General features: G+C 42.9%; 2 protein-coding genes across 2 annotated transcripts; both read right to left on the bottom strand.

Annotated features, from left to right (window-relative positions):
- Positions 1 to 10: 10 nt before the first annotated feature.
- Positions 11 to 4,085, bottom strand: LOC143663893 (protocadherin gamma-A2-like). Its single transcript, XM_077137245.1, has one exon. The coding sequence runs from the start codon at positions 2,441 to 2,443 to the stop codon at positions 11 to 13; it is 2,433 nt and encodes an 810-aa protein (XP_076993360.1). The 5' UTR covers positions 2,444 to 4,085.
- Positions 4,086 to 8,177: 4,092 nt separating this feature from the next.
- Positions 8,178 to 17,635, bottom strand: PCDHGA1 (protocadherin gamma subfamily A, 1). Its single transcript, XM_077137232.1, has one exon. The coding sequence runs from the start codon at positions 13,651 to 13,653 to the stop codon at positions 11,215 to 11,217; it is 2,439 nt and encodes an 812-aa protein (XP_076993347.1). The 5' UTR covers positions 13,654 to 17,635; the 3' UTR covers positions 8,178 to 11,214.
- Between the last annotated feature and the right edge of the window lie 2,405 nt (positions 17,636 to 20,040).

Genomic DNA, 20,040 nt, shown 5'->3' with positions numbered 1-20,040 from the left:
TTATGAAGAGTTAGTTTACCTGAGAGAATGTTTCTTCTCCTTTATCTTCAAGTAAAGACTGGGGTCCCGATAGAAAATCCCTTTTCCCACAGCTCTCGTGGCTGATGAGCGTGTCCGCGTAGTTGGGCTGGGGGAAGATCACGTGGCTCTTCCGCGAGTCCGCGGTGAGGGAGACCTCGTGGGAATAGGTCTTCAGGAAAGCCCGCACCCCGTCCACGCCCACGAAGTGCGAGGCGCCCACGCCCGCCAACCCGCCCCCCGCAGCCTGCAGCAGGCGAGACTTGTGCCAGCGCCGCATTCTCAGCGCCAGCAGCACGATGACAAAGGCCAGGAAGACGCACGAGACGGCGGCCACGGCCACCACCAGGTACAGCGTGAGGCCCGAGTCGTCAGGGTTGGTTGAGGGTTCGAGGCTGCCCAGGTCGGCCAGCACGTCTGGGATGCTGTCGGCCACGGCCACGGTGAGCGTGACGGTGGCCGAGAGAGACGGCTGGCCGTGGTCCTGGACGGCCACCACGAGGCTCTGCTTGAGCGCGTCTCTGTCCAGCAGGGCCCGCGCCGTGCGCACCTCGCCCGTGTGCAGCCCCACGGCGAAGAGGCCCGGCTCGCTGGCCTTGAGCAGGCGGTAGGACAGCCAGGCGTTCTGTCCCGAGTCTCTGTCCACCGCCACCACCTTGGTGACCAGGTAACCGGGCTCTGCAGAGCGGGGTGCCAGCTCTACACCGGTGGAACCGTCGGTGGGGAGGGTGGGGTAGAGGATCTCCGGCGCGTTGTCATTCTGGTCCAGTAGGAACAGGCTCAGCGACACGTTGCTGCTGAGCGGCGGGTCCCCACTGTCCTGCGCTGTCACCCACAGCTGCAAATCCCGGAACTGCTCATAGTCAAAAGAGCGCAAGGCATATAGCACTCCAGTGTCAGAGTTGATGGAGATATAGGAGGACAGAGGTGCTCCCTGAAGGGTCCCCTCAGCCAAGGAGTAAGTTATATGGGCATTGTCATAGCCATCGGGATCATAGGCTGCCACTGAAAAGATGGAGGCCCCTCTGGGGTTGTTTTCAGGAATGTAGGCAGAGTAGGAAGTGTGAGTGAAGGCGGGTGGATTGTCGTTGATGTCTGCCACCTGCAGCCAGATGTAAGCATTTGTGAACAGAGACGGGTTCCCCCCATCTTGAGCGGTCACAGTGATGTTGTAATAGGAAATCTGTTCTCTGTCCAAGGCTCTGGTTGTAACCAGTCGGTGGTAATTGTCCACTGACCTTTCTAACTTGAAAGGAAGATTCTGCGGGACTGAGCATGTGATAAATGCATTCTGCCCAGAGTCTCTGTCATGGACATTGAAAAGTGCAATTACAGTTCCTGCAGGAGAGTCTTCAGAAACTGAGCTAGTGGCAGATGTCATGTAAAACTCTGGGGCATTGTCATTCACGTCCAGAACTGTGACAATAACCTTCGTTCTGGTCAGAAGGCCAGGACCATCTTGAGCTTCAATATCAATTTCATGGAATTTGGCATCCTCATAATCTAGATTTTTTATGATTTCTATATCTCCAGATGTAGATTTAAGCTCAAACACCTCTGAATTTTTTCCAGGGTTTTTCTCTAGAAAATAAGTCACTTGAGCGTTGGATCCCTCGTCCGCGTCAGTGGCGGTTACTGTGAGTATTCGACTTCCGACGGGCACATTCTCCGGAACACTCACGCGGTACTCGGGCTGCGCGAACACAGGTGCGTTGTCGTTCACGTCCAGCACCGTCACCCGGATGCGGGAGGTGCCGGTTAGGACCGGGTCGCCCCCGTCCGAAGCCAGGAGGACGAGGTGGTGGACGTTCTCTGCCTCGCGGTCCAGGGCGCGCTCCAGCACCAGCTCCGGGTACTTGTTCCCATCCGCCCCGCTTCTCACGTCCAGGGAGAAGTGGTCATTCGGGTTGAGTTCATACTTCTGGAGGGTGTTCTCTCCTACGTCCGCGTCATGCGCACTCTTCAGAGGAATGCGGAATCCTGGAGGCGTCGTCTCACTGATTTTCAGTTCCAGTTCCTCTACTCCAAAGCGAGGAGCATTGTCGTTGATATCTCTTATTTCCACCTCTACTGAATAAATACTCAATTTATCTTCTACTAGGATGTTAAAGTTCACCAGACAGCGCGCGCTCTGAGCGCAGAGCTCCTCCCGGTCTATCCTGCCCGCGGTGACCAAGCTGCCGCCGCGCGGGTTCAGAGCAAAGAGCTGCTTCCTACCTCTGGAGACGATGCGGACCCCGCGCTCTGCCAGTGCCGGGGGCTCCAACCCCAGGTCCTTGGCGATGTCGCCCACGAAGGAGCCTTTGTCGGTCTCTTCTGGCACGGAGTAGCGCATCTGCCCAGCCCCGGCGCCCCACAGGGCTGCCACAAGAAGGCACAGCAGGTCTAGCCTTTTGCAGCGTGGGAACTTTGGCCGAGCCGCCATTTCCCTTCGGCTGCGACTCAAATTCCAGCATCCAGTGCGGAATTCCAATCTTGATTCCTCAGGGTCAGAGGTAATCAGCCTTCACGGATCTAGGTCTCTGTGGAGAGATCCAATAGGCTGCTGGGCTGAATTTCTTTGCTGCCCCGAAGTTTGCGTGGCCAAATTGCTAGCCCTTTTTGTTGTGGGAGCCGGAAGGTTGGATGGGATGTCTCGCTGCTTTCTGCGGCTTAGATGGTCAACAGCGACGCTCAGAGGCCTAACGAATTACCTGCACCGGCTCAGGCAAACACAAGTCATTTGCTTGTCAGTGTTCACCTTGTGACTTCCAAGTTGCTTTAAAGAATTTTACGGTTCTAAGGCATCTTAGGACTCTTTCTCAGCATTAATAAGAATGGTGTAAATGAGTGTGACCTTGATGGTAGTGATTACGGAAGTTTCATTCAATGCTTAAGACGTTAATCAGCACGGCCACAGCCCTGGCTCCAAGCACCTTTCACCTCCTATTTTATATTCAGAGACAGTAAGACCATTTTAAAAACACTAGCTACCTCATCTTACAAGGTCACATCTTTTGAATTTCTGTGCTTGATGGCCTGACATTTAACTTCAAAACTTATATTTAAATTATTGAATCATGAAATACTTGGGGGACTATCATGTGCCTGATATTTTGCCTGATGCTAGAGATACAAATGGTAAATCTGACGCGCACAGAGACCCTTCCTTCAGGAACTTACAGAGTAGTGGAGAACATAAGAAAGTAATCATAATGTTAGAGTATGATAACTGTTATGATGATGGGAAGCACCGGGTGAGGGGGAGTACATAGGGAATCCTAAAAGCTGAATCCCAAAAAGTAGTTTGGTGATTTGGAGCTGAATGCGCCCCAGAAAAATATGTTCTGAAATTTACTCCATTCCTGTGGGTGTGAACCCACTGTAAGTAGGATCTTTTGATGAAGTTGCTTTAGTAAGCTGTGGCCTACCTCAATCAGGATGGGTCTTAATCCTATCACTGTAGACCTTTGTAAGTAGAATGAAATTCAGACAGAGAGAGACAGTCACAGGAACCAAGAAACTAAAGGTGAATGGAACTAGGACAAGAAGGGAGAGGCCGCCATATGCATTGCCAAGTGAGAAGACCCAGGACCAAGGATCACTGGCAGCCAGCTTCAGAACACTAGTCTTCTGAAGAAGGCATTGCCTTGATGTTACCTTGGTTTGGATGTTTTCTTAGCCTCAAAACTGTGAGCTAATAAATTCCCATTGTTTAAGCCAACACGTTGCATGGTATTTGCCTGAACAGCTAAAGAAACAAAAAGAGAAAAATTGGATCAAGAAAGAGGCTGGCATAATGTTCTAGAACTTCAGTATAAATGCTTGAAGATATGAGGCAGCAGGGAGCATTAAGGAAACTGAAAGTGGCCCTATTGGCCAAAGCTAGCAAAGGAAAGGGTTTTTCGCCACGTGAGAAATCAGTTGCTCAGAGTTGTTTGAAGTTGCCAATTCCTTTCCCCGAGATTTAGTGCTTTCTAAGGATATAAAAATGTGATCTAGTGGGTCTCTTCTTGCTCCCATTTCATTTTTATGTTCTTATGCATAATGTATTTGTTCTTTCAAAAATAAATTTTGAAATACTTCAAATATCCACATGAATAAAGAAAATAATATAACTAAAATCTGTGTATATACCATTCAACTTTTCATATCTTAACATCTTGTCATATTTATATAACATCAACTTTTAAAACTTTTTATTTAGAAATAATTCCAGGCTTAAGTTGCAAAAGAAAGAAAAGTTGCAAAAAATAGTACAAGTTCCCATATACTATTTGCCCATATTACCTAATATTAATATTTTATGACCTTTGATTTAGTATTATCTCATTCATTCTCTCTCTCTACATATATAAGTATACAGGACTGCAACAGAAATGATGTTGTATCCTTCTCACTGTATCACATCAGGAGGCAGAAGATGTTTTTTTTCCATTACTGGTAATGTTAACTTTGCTCATTTGATTAAGATGATGACTTCTAGGTCTGTCCATTGCAAAATTACTATTTTTCCCTTTGTAATTCTTAAGTATCCTGTAGGGAGATACTCTGAGATTAAGTAAATATCCCGTTTCTAAACATGCTTTCAGCACTGATGATTCTTGCTTGAAACAATCTTAACTGTAGTTTTTTGAAGTTCAATTCTTAAGAAACAAACTCCAGAATGAGATGAATCCTTCTAGAACCATTGTTTAATTACAGATCCATCCCTCCTTCTCTCAAGGCAATCAACATCCTGAGTAAAGCATTGATTATTCCCATGCATGCTTTACTATCTTATTGCATATACAATTCAAATTCATACATAGTATCATGCTATACTCATTCTGCAATGTACTTTTTCCCTTAACATTACATTTTGATATTTATTTATGCTGATAATGTCCATTTTTAACTGCTGTCTAATATTCCATTATATGAAAATACCAACATTTCTTTTTCTATATATTTCTATAAGGATATTAGATTGATTTTTCGCTTTTCTTTCCTTTTCTTTTCCTTTCTTCCCCCTTTCCCCTTTTTCTCCCTTCCGCTTTCTTTTCTCCTTTCCTTCCTTCACCCTCTCCTCTCTTTTCTCCCTCCCTCCCTCTCTTCCTTCCTTCCTTCCTTTTTTCCCTTCCTTTTTATTGCAGACAATGAACACTGGACATGTCTCTTCATATACAAATTTCTTTAGGTCTAGGACATTAATTTGAAAATGGAATTGCTGGTTCAAATTGTGTGCATATTGCTTTGGCTACCTTTGTCGTATGATAAATCACCCCAAAACTAAGTGTCTGAAAACAGCATGGTTTCATTTGTTCAATATTTTTCAATATGGGCTGAGATCAGATTTTTCAGTTCTGCTGGTCTTGCTGGTGGTTACTCATGTGACATCACTGAGATGGGGGTTGCGGGTACTGGGCTCAGCTTGTGTGCTGAGACAGGAGGGTGTCTCTCTTCCATGTAGTCTCAAGACTTCACTTTTCATATGGCCTCTCCATGTGGTTTTCCTACATGATCTCTCCCCAGAGGGGAACGGTTCATGGCTCCCCAAAATACAACAGCAGATGCTGTTGGCCTTCTTAAGTCCTAGCTGGAATTGGCAAGTTTCACTTATGCCAAATTCTACCGGTTGGAGGGAGTCACAAGGCCAGCACAGATTTAAGGGGAGGGGAACATAGAAAGTGTGGATACTGGGAGGAATGTTTCACTGGGGGACACCAATCGTACACATTTTAAATACGAGTAGACATTGCCAAATTGTTTTTCAGAATGATTTTAATAACAAACTTTTTTTTTTTTTGGTATGGGCAGGCACCGGGAATCGAACCCGGGTCTTTGGCATGGCCGGCGAGAACTCTGCCTGCTGAGCCACCATGGCCCGCCCTAATTTACACTCTTGACAGTGGGATACAAGGTTCTGTTTCTCTATCCTTTCTAAACTTTGGTATTGCCAGCCAAATATATTGTTTTGCCAATCTGATGGGTGTAAAAATGTATCCCATTGTTTTAATGTACATTTTTATAATTAATGGTGAGGTTAACATATTTTCATATTTATCGCTTATTTGGAATTCTTCTTCAGTAATTTTTCTATTCATATCCTTTGCTTCTTTTTTCAAAAAAAAATTTTGGGGGGGGTGCATGGTCTGGGAATCGAACCTGGGTCTCCCACATGGAAGGTAGGCATTCTAATCACTCAACTACCCATGCAACCTCTTTTTTTCGAAGTTTTATTCAGAGACATTCATTTATATTTTGGGTAACAATTCTTTGTCCTTTATGAAGGTTACAGATACCTTTCACTGTTTCTGGATTGCTTTCGTCTTGTTTAAGGTGCCCTTTTTATGAAAACATTTAAAATTTCAATGTTGTTTCTTTCACTTTATGATTTGTGATTTTGTAATCTCCTGTATTCCAAAATTATGATGTTAGCATCTTGTTTTCTAAAAATTTAAAAGCTTTTTTTTTTAAGGTCTTTAAACTACATTAAATTTATTTATTTTTGTATTGTATGAGTTAGGGGTATAATTTTTTTCGCACAAATAATGAGCCATCCCGGAAATATTTATTTCTTACTCTCTGGTTTGTAGTGCCATCTCTGCTATAGATCAGGTTTCCATGTATAGATGTAGATTTCTGTGGGCATTCTATTCCATTATCTTTGTCTATTGCCATGCCAACATACCCTGCTTAACTATTATAACTTAATTTGACAGGGGCATTTCTTCCAATTCATTTCTTTTCTTCAAATTATTTGACTTTTTAAATAGCTTTGCTATTCCATGTATATTTTAGCGTCACTAAGTTTAATGAAAAATATTGTTGATATTTTAATTGTAATTGCACTGAATTTATAGATTAATTTTGGAGATTTTGAAATACTTTTCATAATGTTTTGATTGCACAGGTCTTTTGTGTTCTTCAATATTTTTTGTAATTTTTTCTATGAAGTTCTTGAATATGTTATTTTGTGAGGCACCTTATAGCTTTATTGTTTTTGGGAATGGGGCCTTTTGCTTTTATTTATTTTTTATGCTTGTTACTGGTGACTAGAAAAGTTTTTGATTTATAATATGTTGATCACATATTCAGCAATGTTACGAACTCTCTTATTAATTCTGATAATTTTGTCGATGCAGTAAATTGAAATTTTCTAAATAGAGAAAAACCCACAATGTATGCAAAGAATAATTTTGTCTTTCCATCTCAAGTTGTATACTTCTTTTCTTTTTCTCTGTTTGTTTTTGGTTTTTTAATCTTTATCTTTCATCAATTTGTTTACCTCTGTTACTAGTTGGCTAGCTGTCAGAATGCAATATACCAGAAACTCAATGGCTTTTAAAAAGGGGAATTTAATAAGTTGCAAATGAATAGTTTTTAGGCTGTGGAAATGTCCCAATTAATGCAAGTCTATAGAAATGTCCAATATAAGGCATCCAGGAAAAGATACCTTGATTTAAGAAGGTCATGAAGTTCAGGGTTTCTCTCTCAAGTGGAAAGGCACATGGCGAACACAGTTAGGGCCTTTTTTTCAGCTGAAAGGGCACAAAGCGAACCAGGCATCATCAGCTAGCTTTCTCTCCTGGCTTCCTGTTTGATGAAGCTCCCCAGGAAGCACTGTCCTTCATCTCCACAGTTCTCTGGCTGGTGGACTCTCTGCTTCTCGTGGCTATGCCGTTCTCTGCTCTCTCAGATTCTCCCGCATTCTCCAAGATGTTTCATCTTTTATAGGATTCCAGTAAACAAATCAAGACCCACTCTCAATAACCTATGTTACTACAATTATGGATTTTCTCAGCTCTTATAATTTAAAATTTTGCTTCGTGATATTCTCTCCATTTTGTTCTTCTTGAATTATAATTAGATATATATTGAAACCTTTGCATCTGTTTTTTACTTCTTAATTGCAATTTTATCAATTTGTTTAATTGAATAGTCTTTTAGTGCTGTGTTCTGGGTGAATTTCTCCATTACTCTTATAGCTCATTAATCTTATATTCAATTGTATCCAATATGATTTTATCCCAATTATTGAGTATTTTTTTACTTTATTAACTATGATTTAATTCACTTTCTAGTTGTTCTTTTATCATAGACTACTATATTCTTTATTAAATTACATTTTGTTCTTCTTATAATAAATATTCCTTCATTTATCTTAGCTTATTTCAACATAAGTGTCAGGTTTTCCATAAAATTTATTCCATCTGGTATAAATGAATGTTCTGATTGACGTTTCTAACTGTTTTTCTTAGAATTATATTTACTCCAGTGTTTTGTAATTTTGGTTTGCACATTTATTTTAAGTGGGAGATCCTTGTTTTTAAAATCTGTTCCCTGTCCCTCTCTCTCTCCTTGTCTATTTCCCTCCTGGGTTCAGTGCTTTATCCGTAATGGTTTTGAAATTTCTTCTACCTGATCCCAAGCCCCAGGTCATAATTAGGTCTTTTAGGGGTGCTTTGGGTCTCCTGTGCAGCAGTGACATTATCACTATCACAGCTCAAGTCTCAGAGGCGTGGTGTTCATTGCCTGCAGCCAGTATCTGTGTTCCACTCTCTTTCTTGATCTGTTAGCTTGCAATAAGGTGCAATCACAGGAATCAGTAGGCAGCATCTTTATGAAACACCCATTTTTCACTAGATGAGAGCTCTCACTGCTTATTTTGGATCTGAGCAGCAAGCCTGCCTCAATTCCCCTGTCTAGCCTGAAGCACTCTTAGTCTCCATTGTACTGCCAAAGCTAATCTTCCAGATCCAAGACTATAATTTCTATAACTTTAGACTACGGAAGGCTAGCTTTAGGCCCACCACTTTCTGTTCTACCTCTGGTCCAGTTAGCTATTCATCTTTTAATTGACTATGTTTTTTTGCTTTCCTCTTTTTCAAAAAGCCTATCTGTAATTTATTGGAACTGAGTAAGTATATGACAGCATAAATATACTCACTCCATGGTGCATTTCTTCTTGTGAACACAACCATTAAACTGGAATTCTTGTTAGAAATATAATGCACAAGTCAGGAGACTTCAAAATTATTTTTCAAATTGTACAGCTAATTGCTGTTCATTTTATTTCATCATTTAATAAATTACTTAAACATTAGGTCTATTCTTGCATGGATAATATATTTCATAATAAGTGATTAAACTAAGGGCTAATTTCTAGTTTGCTAGCTGTCGGAATGCAACACATCAGAGATGGACTGGCTTTTAATAAAAGAGGATTTATTTCACTAGTTCTTCAGAGGAAAGGCAGCTAACTTTCTACTGAGGTTCTTTCTTACGTGGGAAGGCACAGGGTGATCTCTGCTGGCCTTCTCTCCAGGCCTCTGGGTTCCAACAACTTTCTTCGGGGTGATTTCTTTCTGCATCTCCAAAGGCTTGGGCTGAGCTGTGAGTGCTGAGGTGAGGTATGCTGAGCTGCTTGGGCTGTGCTATGTTGCGCTCTCTCACTTAAGTACCAGCCAATTAACTCAAACATCATTCATTACAACAGGCACCTCTTAGCCGACTTCAGATGTAATGAGCAACAGATGAGGTTCATGTAGCATTGACTCATGTCCACAGCAACAGAACTAAGTGCCTTCACCTGGCCAAGTTGACAACTGAATCTAACTTACCACAGCTTATTTAATAATTTAAATTTGCAGCTTATATAAAATCCCATAATCATATATTAACAGAACTATAAATACTACTTTAGATCATCTTTATCTTTACATATGTGCCCAAATAAAATATCATAGCATCCTGACAGATTTTATTTACATTAAATTCTAGAATGAATTATCTGGTATTTATAAGGAAATTTGAAAACAATATTAGTCATTAAATATTGACGTACTTTATGTTCTTAAATATGCTATAGTAACTGGAAAGCATTTATGATTTTTAAGAATATTAAAAACTATAAAAGCATCATTGGGTGTAATGCTGATATTAAAGATTAAAGAAAATTTGCCAATCTACCCACATACAAGACGGTATCCAGAATTCTCTAATGAATATATCCATTTCTTCAAAGAAAGACAGCTTTCTGAAAATAATGATACACACGAGGGCTCTATCTCGAACTCTATAATAAAGTTTCACTCTCTAAGTTTATTTTTCAGAAACCTAAAATCTTCAGATGGGTCCCAGGCCAGGTAAGCCCTGAGAAACAGAGTTACCAGTCTCTCCAAAAACATCAACCAGTTGCATCCCCCTACCCATAATGTCAACATCCCTTTTCAACATGAAAAAGTTGGAATGGTCATGGTTCAAATATCCCTAAAGATTGGGGGAAGGATCAAAGGAGAAGGAGCAGTTGCAATAGAGGACACAGGATTTAACAAGTGAGTATGACAACTGAATCTTTATGTTGACATTTATTTTTAGTCTCCATTGCCTTAGAGCACCTAGAAAGAAATACTTGAAATTGTGAAACTGTAACCCATACCATACATTGGAATTTGCACTATAACTTTTTGGTTCAAAGTTAAAATGTACTTTGAAATTTACTGCTTTATATATATATGTTATATTTCACAATAAAAACATTTAAAAAGGCTGCTACACAAATTTAACATGAGCAGCAGTACATTTTAAACATCTCTCTGAAATAACATGACCAATATAAATTCCTTAATACCACATGTTTGAAGTTTTACCAGGAAGGGGCATATTAAAACGTAACTCATGACCCACTTCTTGTCTCATATATAAACTCAGAAAGAGTTTAAATTTTGGTGAAAAAGAAGATACAATCTACTCATTTCAAAAAGTCTGGAAAGAAAAGATGAATGAAATTTACAATAATCTAATTTTTATTGGTTATAATACAATAATCAAACTTCAAAGCAGAAAGGAAGTTGGGAAAAATTTCTAATCTAGTCCTATCCTTTCCATATAAGAGAATGGTAAAGCCAGAATGATAAAATGCTCTGGTCAAAAGCAAATAAGAAAATCTTAGAGGCTACATCTCCTTGTTTCTAAGGCAGCGCTTGTTCCACAACTGAGACAAGGATCTTCACTGAACTCTTCATTCCACCACCTACATTATGATTACAGTTTCCTTTCCAAGGGGAGAACAGTTATAGATGTGCCTGGTTAAAACACATAGCCCCACTAATAACGATTTTCCAGGATTTGAAACAGAACTACAAGGATATATATTAATAGAACTGTTTGTAGTAAAGAATGAAAGCAAGCAAATAAAATAAGGATTTAAAAAAATCAAGTTAGCTTATAAACTCAGTACAAAGGGTTTACCTGAGAAGATGTTTCCCCTCTGTCTTCAAGTAAAGACTGGGGTCCCGACAGAAATTCCCTTTTCCCACAGCTCTCGTTGCTGATGAGCGTGTCCGCGTAGTTGGGCTGGGGGAAGATCACGTGGCTCTTCCGCGAGTCCGCGGTGAGGGAGACCTCGTGGGAATAGGTCTGCAGGAAAGCCCGCACCCCGTCCACGCCCACGAAGTGCGAGGCGCCCACGCCCGCCAACCCGCCCCCCGCAGCCTGCAGCAGGCGCGACTTGTGCCAGCGACGCATTCTCAGCGCCAGCAGCACGATGACAAAGGCCAGGAAAACGCACGAGACGGCGGTCACGGCCACCACCAGGTAGAGCGTGAGGCCCGAGTCGTCAGGGCTGGTTGAGGGTTCGAGGCTGTCCAGGTCGGCCAGCACGTCTGGGATGCTATCGGCCACGGCCACGGTGAGCGTGACGGTGGCCGAGAGAGGCGGCTGGCCGTGGTCCTGGACGGCCACCACGAGGCTCTGCTTGAGCGCGTCTCTGTCCAGCAGGGCCCGCGCCGTGCGCACCTCGCCCGTGTGCAGCCCCACGGCGAAGAGGCCTGGCTCGCTGGCCTTGAGCAGGCGGTAGGACAACCAGGCGTTCTGTCCTGAGTCTCTGTCCACCGCCACCACCTTGGTGACCAGGTAGCCGGGCTCTGCAGAGCGGGGTGCCAGCTCTACACCGGTGGAGCCGTCGGTGGGGAGGGCCGGGTAGAGGATCTCGGGCACGTTGTCGTTCTGGTCCAGCACGTACAGGCTCAGCGACACGTTGCTGCTGAGCGGCGGGTCCCCGCTGTCGTGGGCCATCACGCACAACTCCAAGTGATGGATCAGCTCATAGTCCAAGGATCGCAGAGCATAGAGGACCCCAGTGTCTGAGTTAATGGAGAAATAGGAGGACACAGTTGCCCCCTGGATGGTGTCCTCTGCCAGGGAGTAAGTGACTTGCGCATTTTCATTGCTGTCAGGGTCGTGGGCCATCACAGAAAAGATGGAGGCGCCTCTAGGGTTGTTTTCTGGGATGTAGACAGAGTACGAGGTGTGAGTGAAGGCCGGTGGGTTGTCGTTGATGTCTGTCACTAGCAGTGAAATGTGCATTTCAGTAGACAGAGCTGGAGTTCCCTCATCTGTTGCTGTCACTGTGATGTTGTAACTGGAGGTGAGTTCTCTGTCCAGTGTTCTTTCTGTCACTAAGCGGTAATCATTATCAACTAACTTTTCTAATTTAAAGGGCAGATTTCCAGGAATGGAACACGTCATTCTGCCATTGTCTCCAGAGTCCTGGTCATGCACATTGATAAGGGCAATTACAGCCCCAGGAGGAAAGTTTTCTGGTATTGTAGTGGACACAGAGGTGACAGTCACTTCTGGAGCATTATCATTCACATCCAGAACTTTGATTAGCACCTTAGCTCTGGCCATGAGCCCAGCACCATCCTGAGCTTGAATTTCCATTGGATAAATTTTGTATTCTTCAAAATCTAGTGGCTCTTTATTTAACATTTCTCCCGTGTAAGGGTCCAGTTGAAATATTTGGGCCATTTTGTGGTCTATATTGTAAAAGGAATATGTTACTTCCCCATTGGCTCCCTCATCTGGGTCTGTGGCATTTACCACGAGTAGCCGAGTGCCCAGCCGTATGTTCTCGGGGACACTTACGTGGTACTGTGCCTGAGTAAATGTTGGGGGATTGTCATTCGCATCCACCACCTGAACTCGAATGCGGAGGGTCCCTGAGCGGAGAGGGTCGCCCCCATCAGAGGCGGTGAGGACGAGATGGTGGACAGCTTCTTTTTCCCTATCCAGGGGACTCTGAAGCACCATCTCGGGGTGTTGAGGCCCACCGTCTCCCTGTTGCACATCCAGGGAGAAATGAGGATTGGAGCTGAGTTGGTAGCGCTGGAGCGAATTCATTCCCACATCGAGGTCTTGCCCAAAAGGCAGAGGGATCCGGGTACCCACAGTGGTTATTTCATTCATTTTAACTTCCAGTTCCTCTAACTGGAACTGGGGTGTGTTGTCATTAATATCAATTATTTCCACTTCGACAGGAAAAAGCTTCATTTTATCTTCTACTAGGATGTTAAAACTCACCAGACACCGCGCGCTCTGAGCGCAGAGCTCCTCCCGGTCTATCCTGCTCGCGGTGACCAAGCTGCCGCCGCGCGGGTTCAGGGCAAAGAGCTGCGTCTTACCTCTGGAGACGATGCGGACCCCGCGCTCCGCCAGCTCCTGGGGTTGTAGACCCAGGTCCTTGGCGATGTCGCCCACAAAGGAACCTTTGTCTATCTCTTCTGACACCCAGTAGTGGATCTTCTCCGCTCCGGTTTCCAACAACAGCCCCAGAAAAAGGCACAGCACAACCAGCACACAGCAGCCCGGCAGCCTGGGCTGAATCGCCATTGCTCTCTCTTCGTAGTTTTCTTCCAGTCCGGTCCAAGGGTATTGTTTCCCTGCTATTCTGAGCCTAAATTACCTGTATTTTCAGGAGTTTACAGCCTGGAGATTCTTCCAGAAGTAGAGTTAAGGCAGCCTCAGGGAAATTGTTTTCGTTCTGGCAGTGGTTGAAGTTCTAAGAGGCAGAAGATATTTCTTTTTTTGTGTGATGTGTGAGTGTGTGTGTGCGTTTTGCCTGTATTTCCCAGATTGGTGAACAGCGGCGCCCAGAGTCCTAACCAGCTACTGCACTCTAAGATAATACTTTTCTCATTAACCTGACCCATCATTTAAGTCTTATTTTATTGCTAAGGAAACACTCTACCTACAATACATATAGGAAAAGGAGAAAATATCATGCCCATTTAATTAAAAGTATCCAAATGTTGCTAAATTGCAATATTCAGTGGAATCCCAGTTTACCAAGCATTTGCTTTTCCTGTTTGCTCTTCAGGGAGTAGCAGAGAGCTGTCTACTACCACAAAGAGGACAAAACCATCCCTCCACCTCTTTTGTAGTACAGCTCGACCATTTGACAATTTTCCAAGCCATGTAAGTCAGGGTAGCTTCTCTTCTATGGAAAGATTAAAAAAATGAAGGGAAAAACAAAGTTTTGGAATGTTAGACTTTAAAAAAATTGGACCATCCATTTCCTTTCCATTGTGTTCTGAGTATTATCAGAACCCTTACAATTTTGATTGACATGTTCTACCCCATCCTTATTTATACTCTTTTTCTGGAGGTCCATATATCATGTGGGCTTTTAAAAGTTATTTCATCCACCAGAAAGTATTGTACTTTGAGTAAAATAGCATTGAGCTCTTGGAATTTTATTGGAGAAGCATCAGATGAATATATAATTTAGACTTCAAATTTAAAAGATGGAAGAGTTAGTGTTATTCCTCAAAACTAACAAGAAAAGGCCACATCTTCATTTTTTGGCAGGCAATTAGAATAATATATATTCCTTTATAATCAAACAATATTTTTTCCAAGAGAGGTTGGTTTCCTGATTTGCAGTATTTAGCAAATCTAGGAAAATGAGACATTACTTTCCTTCTTAAACCCATGCAATACTAGTAAAAGGGTACTAACTAAAATATCTCAGGCTTACAACAATTTTTATCTCTACTGAAAACTTAGAGAAGAATGTTCTCAGTATTCCAGAGTTTGACATTTACATGAACAAACAGAACCAGATACTGACAACCAACCCATGGACACCATGTCTGCGAAGGGTCAGGAAAAGGAGGGATGAAAGGAAAGAATCAAAGGCCTTAAGAACAGTTCTTGGAGGGAGCATTTCCCATCTTGTATAATTAAACCTACAATTTCGTGGCTTCTCAAAGACAGGTGTATGGAGCCCAAGGGTAGAAATATAAAGATACAGAAAAAATCCTTCAATATTGTGGGGAAAGGACTCCTTAAAGGGAAACAACTTTTTCAAAATATACACTAATGGCACAAACTTTCCCCACAAAGGAATTGTCCAGGCTAATAAGGCAAATCGAAGTAAACGTTGAAACTAGAAAGTAAACTTGTAGATCCCTCTCCCAACAAGAAAGAAAAAATCAGGATTGATTTATAAAAGGATACTATTTAGAAAACAAAAATGTTAAAACTCACACGGAAAGACATTTGGCTCCAATGTAATATTTAAGGTCTCATTAGTGGTATTACAGAGACTATCCAGTTGAGAGATGTTTCTGGAATCCACTCGAAGAAATTAATATTTTGCAACATCAGAAGCAGAAGATTGTAGGAACAGGGCAAATTTCCCCTCTGAAGCAGTGGCAACTCCACATCCAGGCTTGTAGCAGAGAGCAGGTTGAAAAACTGCCCTTTGCCATGGGGCTTAAGAAGCGTCACAGGCACATGGTGATGGCCAGAGTCATAGCCAGGAGGATTAAGCATAAATCAAGGCAAAGGCCACCCCCAGGTTAAACTGCAGGTCGAAGTGCTGGTCGGAGGGTAGGAGGCGATCGCTGAGGCGGCAGCTCCTGCAAACTGTGGGCGAGGACCATGTGCAGTGGGACCCGGCTGTCGCCGTTGGGTGGCGTCTCTGTCGCCCGCAGCGGGAAGCGCACACCTCACCTGCGCACGTGCCCAGGTTGAAGAGGGATGTTAGCCTGATGGCAGCACGTGGAAGAGCGGCCAGGCATTGCGCCCCAGTGGGCCTCCACTTTGGCGACCAGTTCACTGAGTTGGAAGGTGAGGTGTGCCGCGCCCGGGCGGAGAGGGCTCGCGCCTCGCTTATGGTCCTCGGCGTGCCCCGGCGGCAGTCCCCACCATTGCAGGCAGTCTCACCATGACGCTGGGCCGGGTCGAAGGTGAGCACCACCAGCGCCAGGTTCTGGGCCACGATGAAGTAGGAAGCGTGGCCGCTGGATCCCAGGTCAGGGTCAGAGGTGCTGGGGGGCTCAGGGCATGTTCTCAGCCATTTGGACCCAACAGGTGGCCTGTTGGCAAACGGGAGCGTTTTTGTTGATACTGGTGATACAGGGTGATGCTTGTGGGGGAGAAGAGGACAAGTGGCCCTTGTCGGTGACTGTGATGGTACCAGTTTAGGATTCCATCTATCAGTAGCTTACAAAGAATTACTTTAGTAATCTTCCGGGCGAAATGTCTGCTGGCCAGATCACTCCTCTCTACAATAATTTATACCTCTGCATTGGAGCAGGTCTCTCGGCGCTGGGGTTTTGGTTAGGGCAGTCCAGTGTTGCCTCTCATAGGACTAGAACACCTGGATGAAAGTCACCTGCACCGAGATAAAGTTCTCCACATCCGTTTCAACAAGAACCCTGAAATGGGCCATCAGACTGCCCCCATTCTCTTCTGCTCCATGCTTTAACTGTCACTCTTCAAAGTCCGGTACTGTGCTGTTGTTATTGGCCGGTAGGCTGAATGTAGTCCACATACTCTGTAGAATTGTGTGGAGAGTGTAGCACTCTGCATTAAGGGCCTCATCTAGGTGAGTGGTAATCGCTTGAAGAATGCCAAGCAGAAGATGAGTTTCTCTGCAGGCTGACTCTGCGGTGCACATTTTGCTTCAGCATGGAGGACTGCCACGGACATCCAAATTCCATTCTTTCTCTGAGCTATTCTGCCCCTCCTCCCAGCATTCAGTGGCGGCAGCTCTGCTCCTCTCAGTCCAGGTTTCTCCAGGAATTGAGGGTATTTCCTGCCCTTGTGCACTCCTTTTCTTGGGAGGGGGGCGGGGTGGAGGTGGTTAGTGACACTAATCTGATAATATGTTGAGATTTACTGCCCACGTCCAAATCCACCACGATTAAAGAGTAAACCTTGCTCCTCTGGAAATGTTTTCCAGGATTTTCCAAACAAAATATCTGGTCATAAAAGTCTTTACGTTTTCATTTATATCCAGGATGAGTATGTTTATATGAAAAACATTTCCACGATTGTCAGGGACTGTTTCAAATTCCAAGGGGTCTTCCTTTGGCGTATCAGTTCTATGTATCCAATCATTCGTCCCTTGCGGTAAAGCACTCTCACCCTTAGGCTTCTTCTCAGCACTCACCAGTGTGTTTCTGGACACTGAGCCCCAGATTTTGGGCGAGATCCCCCTCCTTGGCCATCTCTTCCGGATCTCGTGGCGCATCTGGGGCGTGACTCACTGCGCAGCGCAAAGCAGCAGGGAGGGAAATAGTGCTTCCAGTCGCTCCGCGCGCCTTCCGCGTCTCTTGTTGGTTGTTCCCGGACGACCAAGGTGCGCTGAAAAGAAAAGGCAGACCATCCTGTGGGGTCATTAAACATCCTGACGTTCCTGATCCAAATATCTGGAACAGATTGCGGGAGAGAGAGCTTGCGGGCTCCTCTCGATGTGTTTCTTAAAAAAGATCTGGGGGATCGCGGCGGCTGACTGTCTAGTGGGTGGCTTTGCTTCATCCTAGCCACCGATTGGCCGACAGCGGCACCCAGAGGCCCTACGTGATATCTATCGCGGGTTATTTCTGACTGTTCTCATTAGAGATTCTATTTGCTTTATTGATGGAACTTCTTGTTCCATTCAGGTGCCCATCCCCCATTGACCTAAGAGGAATATGGGATTCTGATAAATCTAAGTCAATAATGGTCTAATCTCTTCTTGGCAGTGCACGGTTTAGGAATATAGGCTTAAAATAATTCGTTTATGGCAGGGTTTCTCGACCTTGCTACTACTGACATTTTTAGGCACATAACTCTCTCTTTTAGAGGCCTGTGCTGTGCAGTATATGATGTTTAGCAATATTTCTGCCCTCTACCCACTAGATGCCAGTAGTAACCCTCTCCACTCCAGGTGTAACAACCAAAAGGGTCTTCAAACATCACCAGGTATCCCCACCCCCCTCCCACCTGGGTTGAGAATCATAGGCTTAGGGTATTCTTCTAGTTACTTATTGTTTAGGGATGGGTACATGACCTAAATCCATTTGGATTAAAGAAAGACTTTCGTTGGGGGATGGGCAAGGGAGGACCGTGGCCAGGTTTTGAAAATTCACAGGCTGAGGAAGGCAGTGCTGGGAGAAAAAAAAAGCAGAAATAAATATTCATTCTTTAAAACTAGGAAGTGAAAACCAAATTGTGTCAGGCCATGATTATATCGTCTCATACCTCTAGATCTCTGTGGTCCAGTACAGAAGCCACCAGCCACGTGTGGCCATTGAGCCCTTGAAATGTGCCCATTCCAAAGTGAGATGTGTTGTAAGTGTAAATACACACCAGATTTTGAAGGGTTACTACACAATAAGAATGTAAGTATTTCTAACAATTTGTATATCAATCACATATTGAAATTACAATATTATATATATTGGTCTAAATACAACATATTATTTAAGTTAATTTCTACTTGTTTCTTTTTGCCATTTAAGATCACATTTGTGGCTCATATCTGTGGCTTACATTGTATTTCTATTGGACAGTGATGCTCAAGGTTTGTGATAATGATTTTCTTATTTCTTAAATTAGTATACATTAGTTGCTTTTTCTCATAAAAGGCTTCCTACTTGACAAAAATATGTTGTACATATTTTTAGGTAATTTGCATTATGCCTGAAAAATACATGGTGATATAGGGTGCACAGGTGGTTCAGTAGTAGAATGCTCGCCTTTCATGTGGGAAACCCGGGTTAGACTCCTGGACCATGCCTCCCCCCCAAAACATATTGTGATATAATAGTAAATAAGCTTCCTTTACTGGATATTTGCTATTTCCTCACTCCTATAAATTTCTAATTCCAAAATATAAACAGAACTTATCTCATCACCCACAATTTTTTAATCTCCAAAGTATTAGCAGCCCTTTAAGGAAAGTGAAAGTTTACTACAGGAAACTTTCAAGAATACAGTATTAGCAGTAGCCTAATTATTGTCTTCCCTTATTATAGGTAGGAAGTCTTTGAAGGACTTGTTACCACTCTGGAAAATTTATTGCCTTCCCTAAATATTTGGTTCACTGGTATCACAGATATTCCATAAACAAGTACAGGGGGGTAATTGATCGGCTCAGAGTCTGTGTTTTTCTGTATGTTTAATGGATTTGAAAAAACGAACGAACCTGGATTTCTTAATAGATACTAAGGTGATGGTGATATGGCAGAGATCTTAACTTCAAGGTCAGTATAATCCCTCCCCACCCCATTTAATAGCCTTTAGAACACATGCTAAACTCAAAAGCCAATAATATGTTTCAGGATTAAATGAGTTAGATGCCTCAGGGAAACCTCAGTTAATCCCTTTGGTTAATTCAAACTGTCTTCCAGTTTAAGGTTTACTAACGAAAATACATCATAATTTGAGCAAATCAGTATTTAATAGAATTAATCTCAGGCTACTTTCTGTGACAAGGGCATTTGAATATCCCCAAACTTGGGGAATTAAAACATAAAATAATATTTAGATTATTTTCATTCATAAGCATTATTTATATTTTATATATAAATATATATATATATATAATTGCAGAGGCTAGAATGTTTACTCTTCTATCTGTAAAATAAGTAAAATCAGGTATAATTGAGGAACAAGCACATTGAAAAAATTTCCTCTTCAACAGACAGAAAATAGATCATCATGGAAATAATAAATGAATCAAATAGCATCCTTCAATACAAAGAGAAGGATGCCCTTCTGGAAGGGCATACTTTCTTCTTAAAGATTAACATAAAACTAAATTAATCCTAGGTCATTTTAATTTCTTCCTATAATACAATATCACAATCTACCTAAAACCAAGAGGACACATTCACATACACTATGATTAATCTCCCCTGCCCCATAACAATTGGCACTACCCTCAACTAGAGAAGAAATTATTATCTATGTATTAGAGACATAGATGAAGTGACTCTATCT

Source organism: Tamandua tetradactyla, chromosome 20, assembly GCF_023851605.1.
Source record: "Tamandua tetradactyla isolate mTamTet1 chromosome 20, mTamTet1.pri, whole genome shotgun sequence".
Taxonomy (NCBI): domain Eukaryota; kingdom Metazoa; phylum Chordata; class Mammalia; order Pilosa; family Myrmecophagidae; genus Tamandua; species Tamandua tetradactyla.
This window is presented reverse-complemented; position numbering and strand designations above follow the sequence as displayed.

What these genes read in the sequence shown, in the direction of transcription:
- LOC143663893 (XM_077137245.1), bottom strand. Translation starts at nt 2,443, where the DNA reads ATGGCGGCTCGGCCAAAGTTCCCACGCTGCAAAAGGCTAGACCTGCTG.
- PCDHGA1 (XM_077137232.1), bottom strand. Translation starts at nt 13,653, where the DNA reads ATGGCGATTCAGCCCAGGCTGCCGGGCTGCTGTGTGCTGGTTGTGCTG.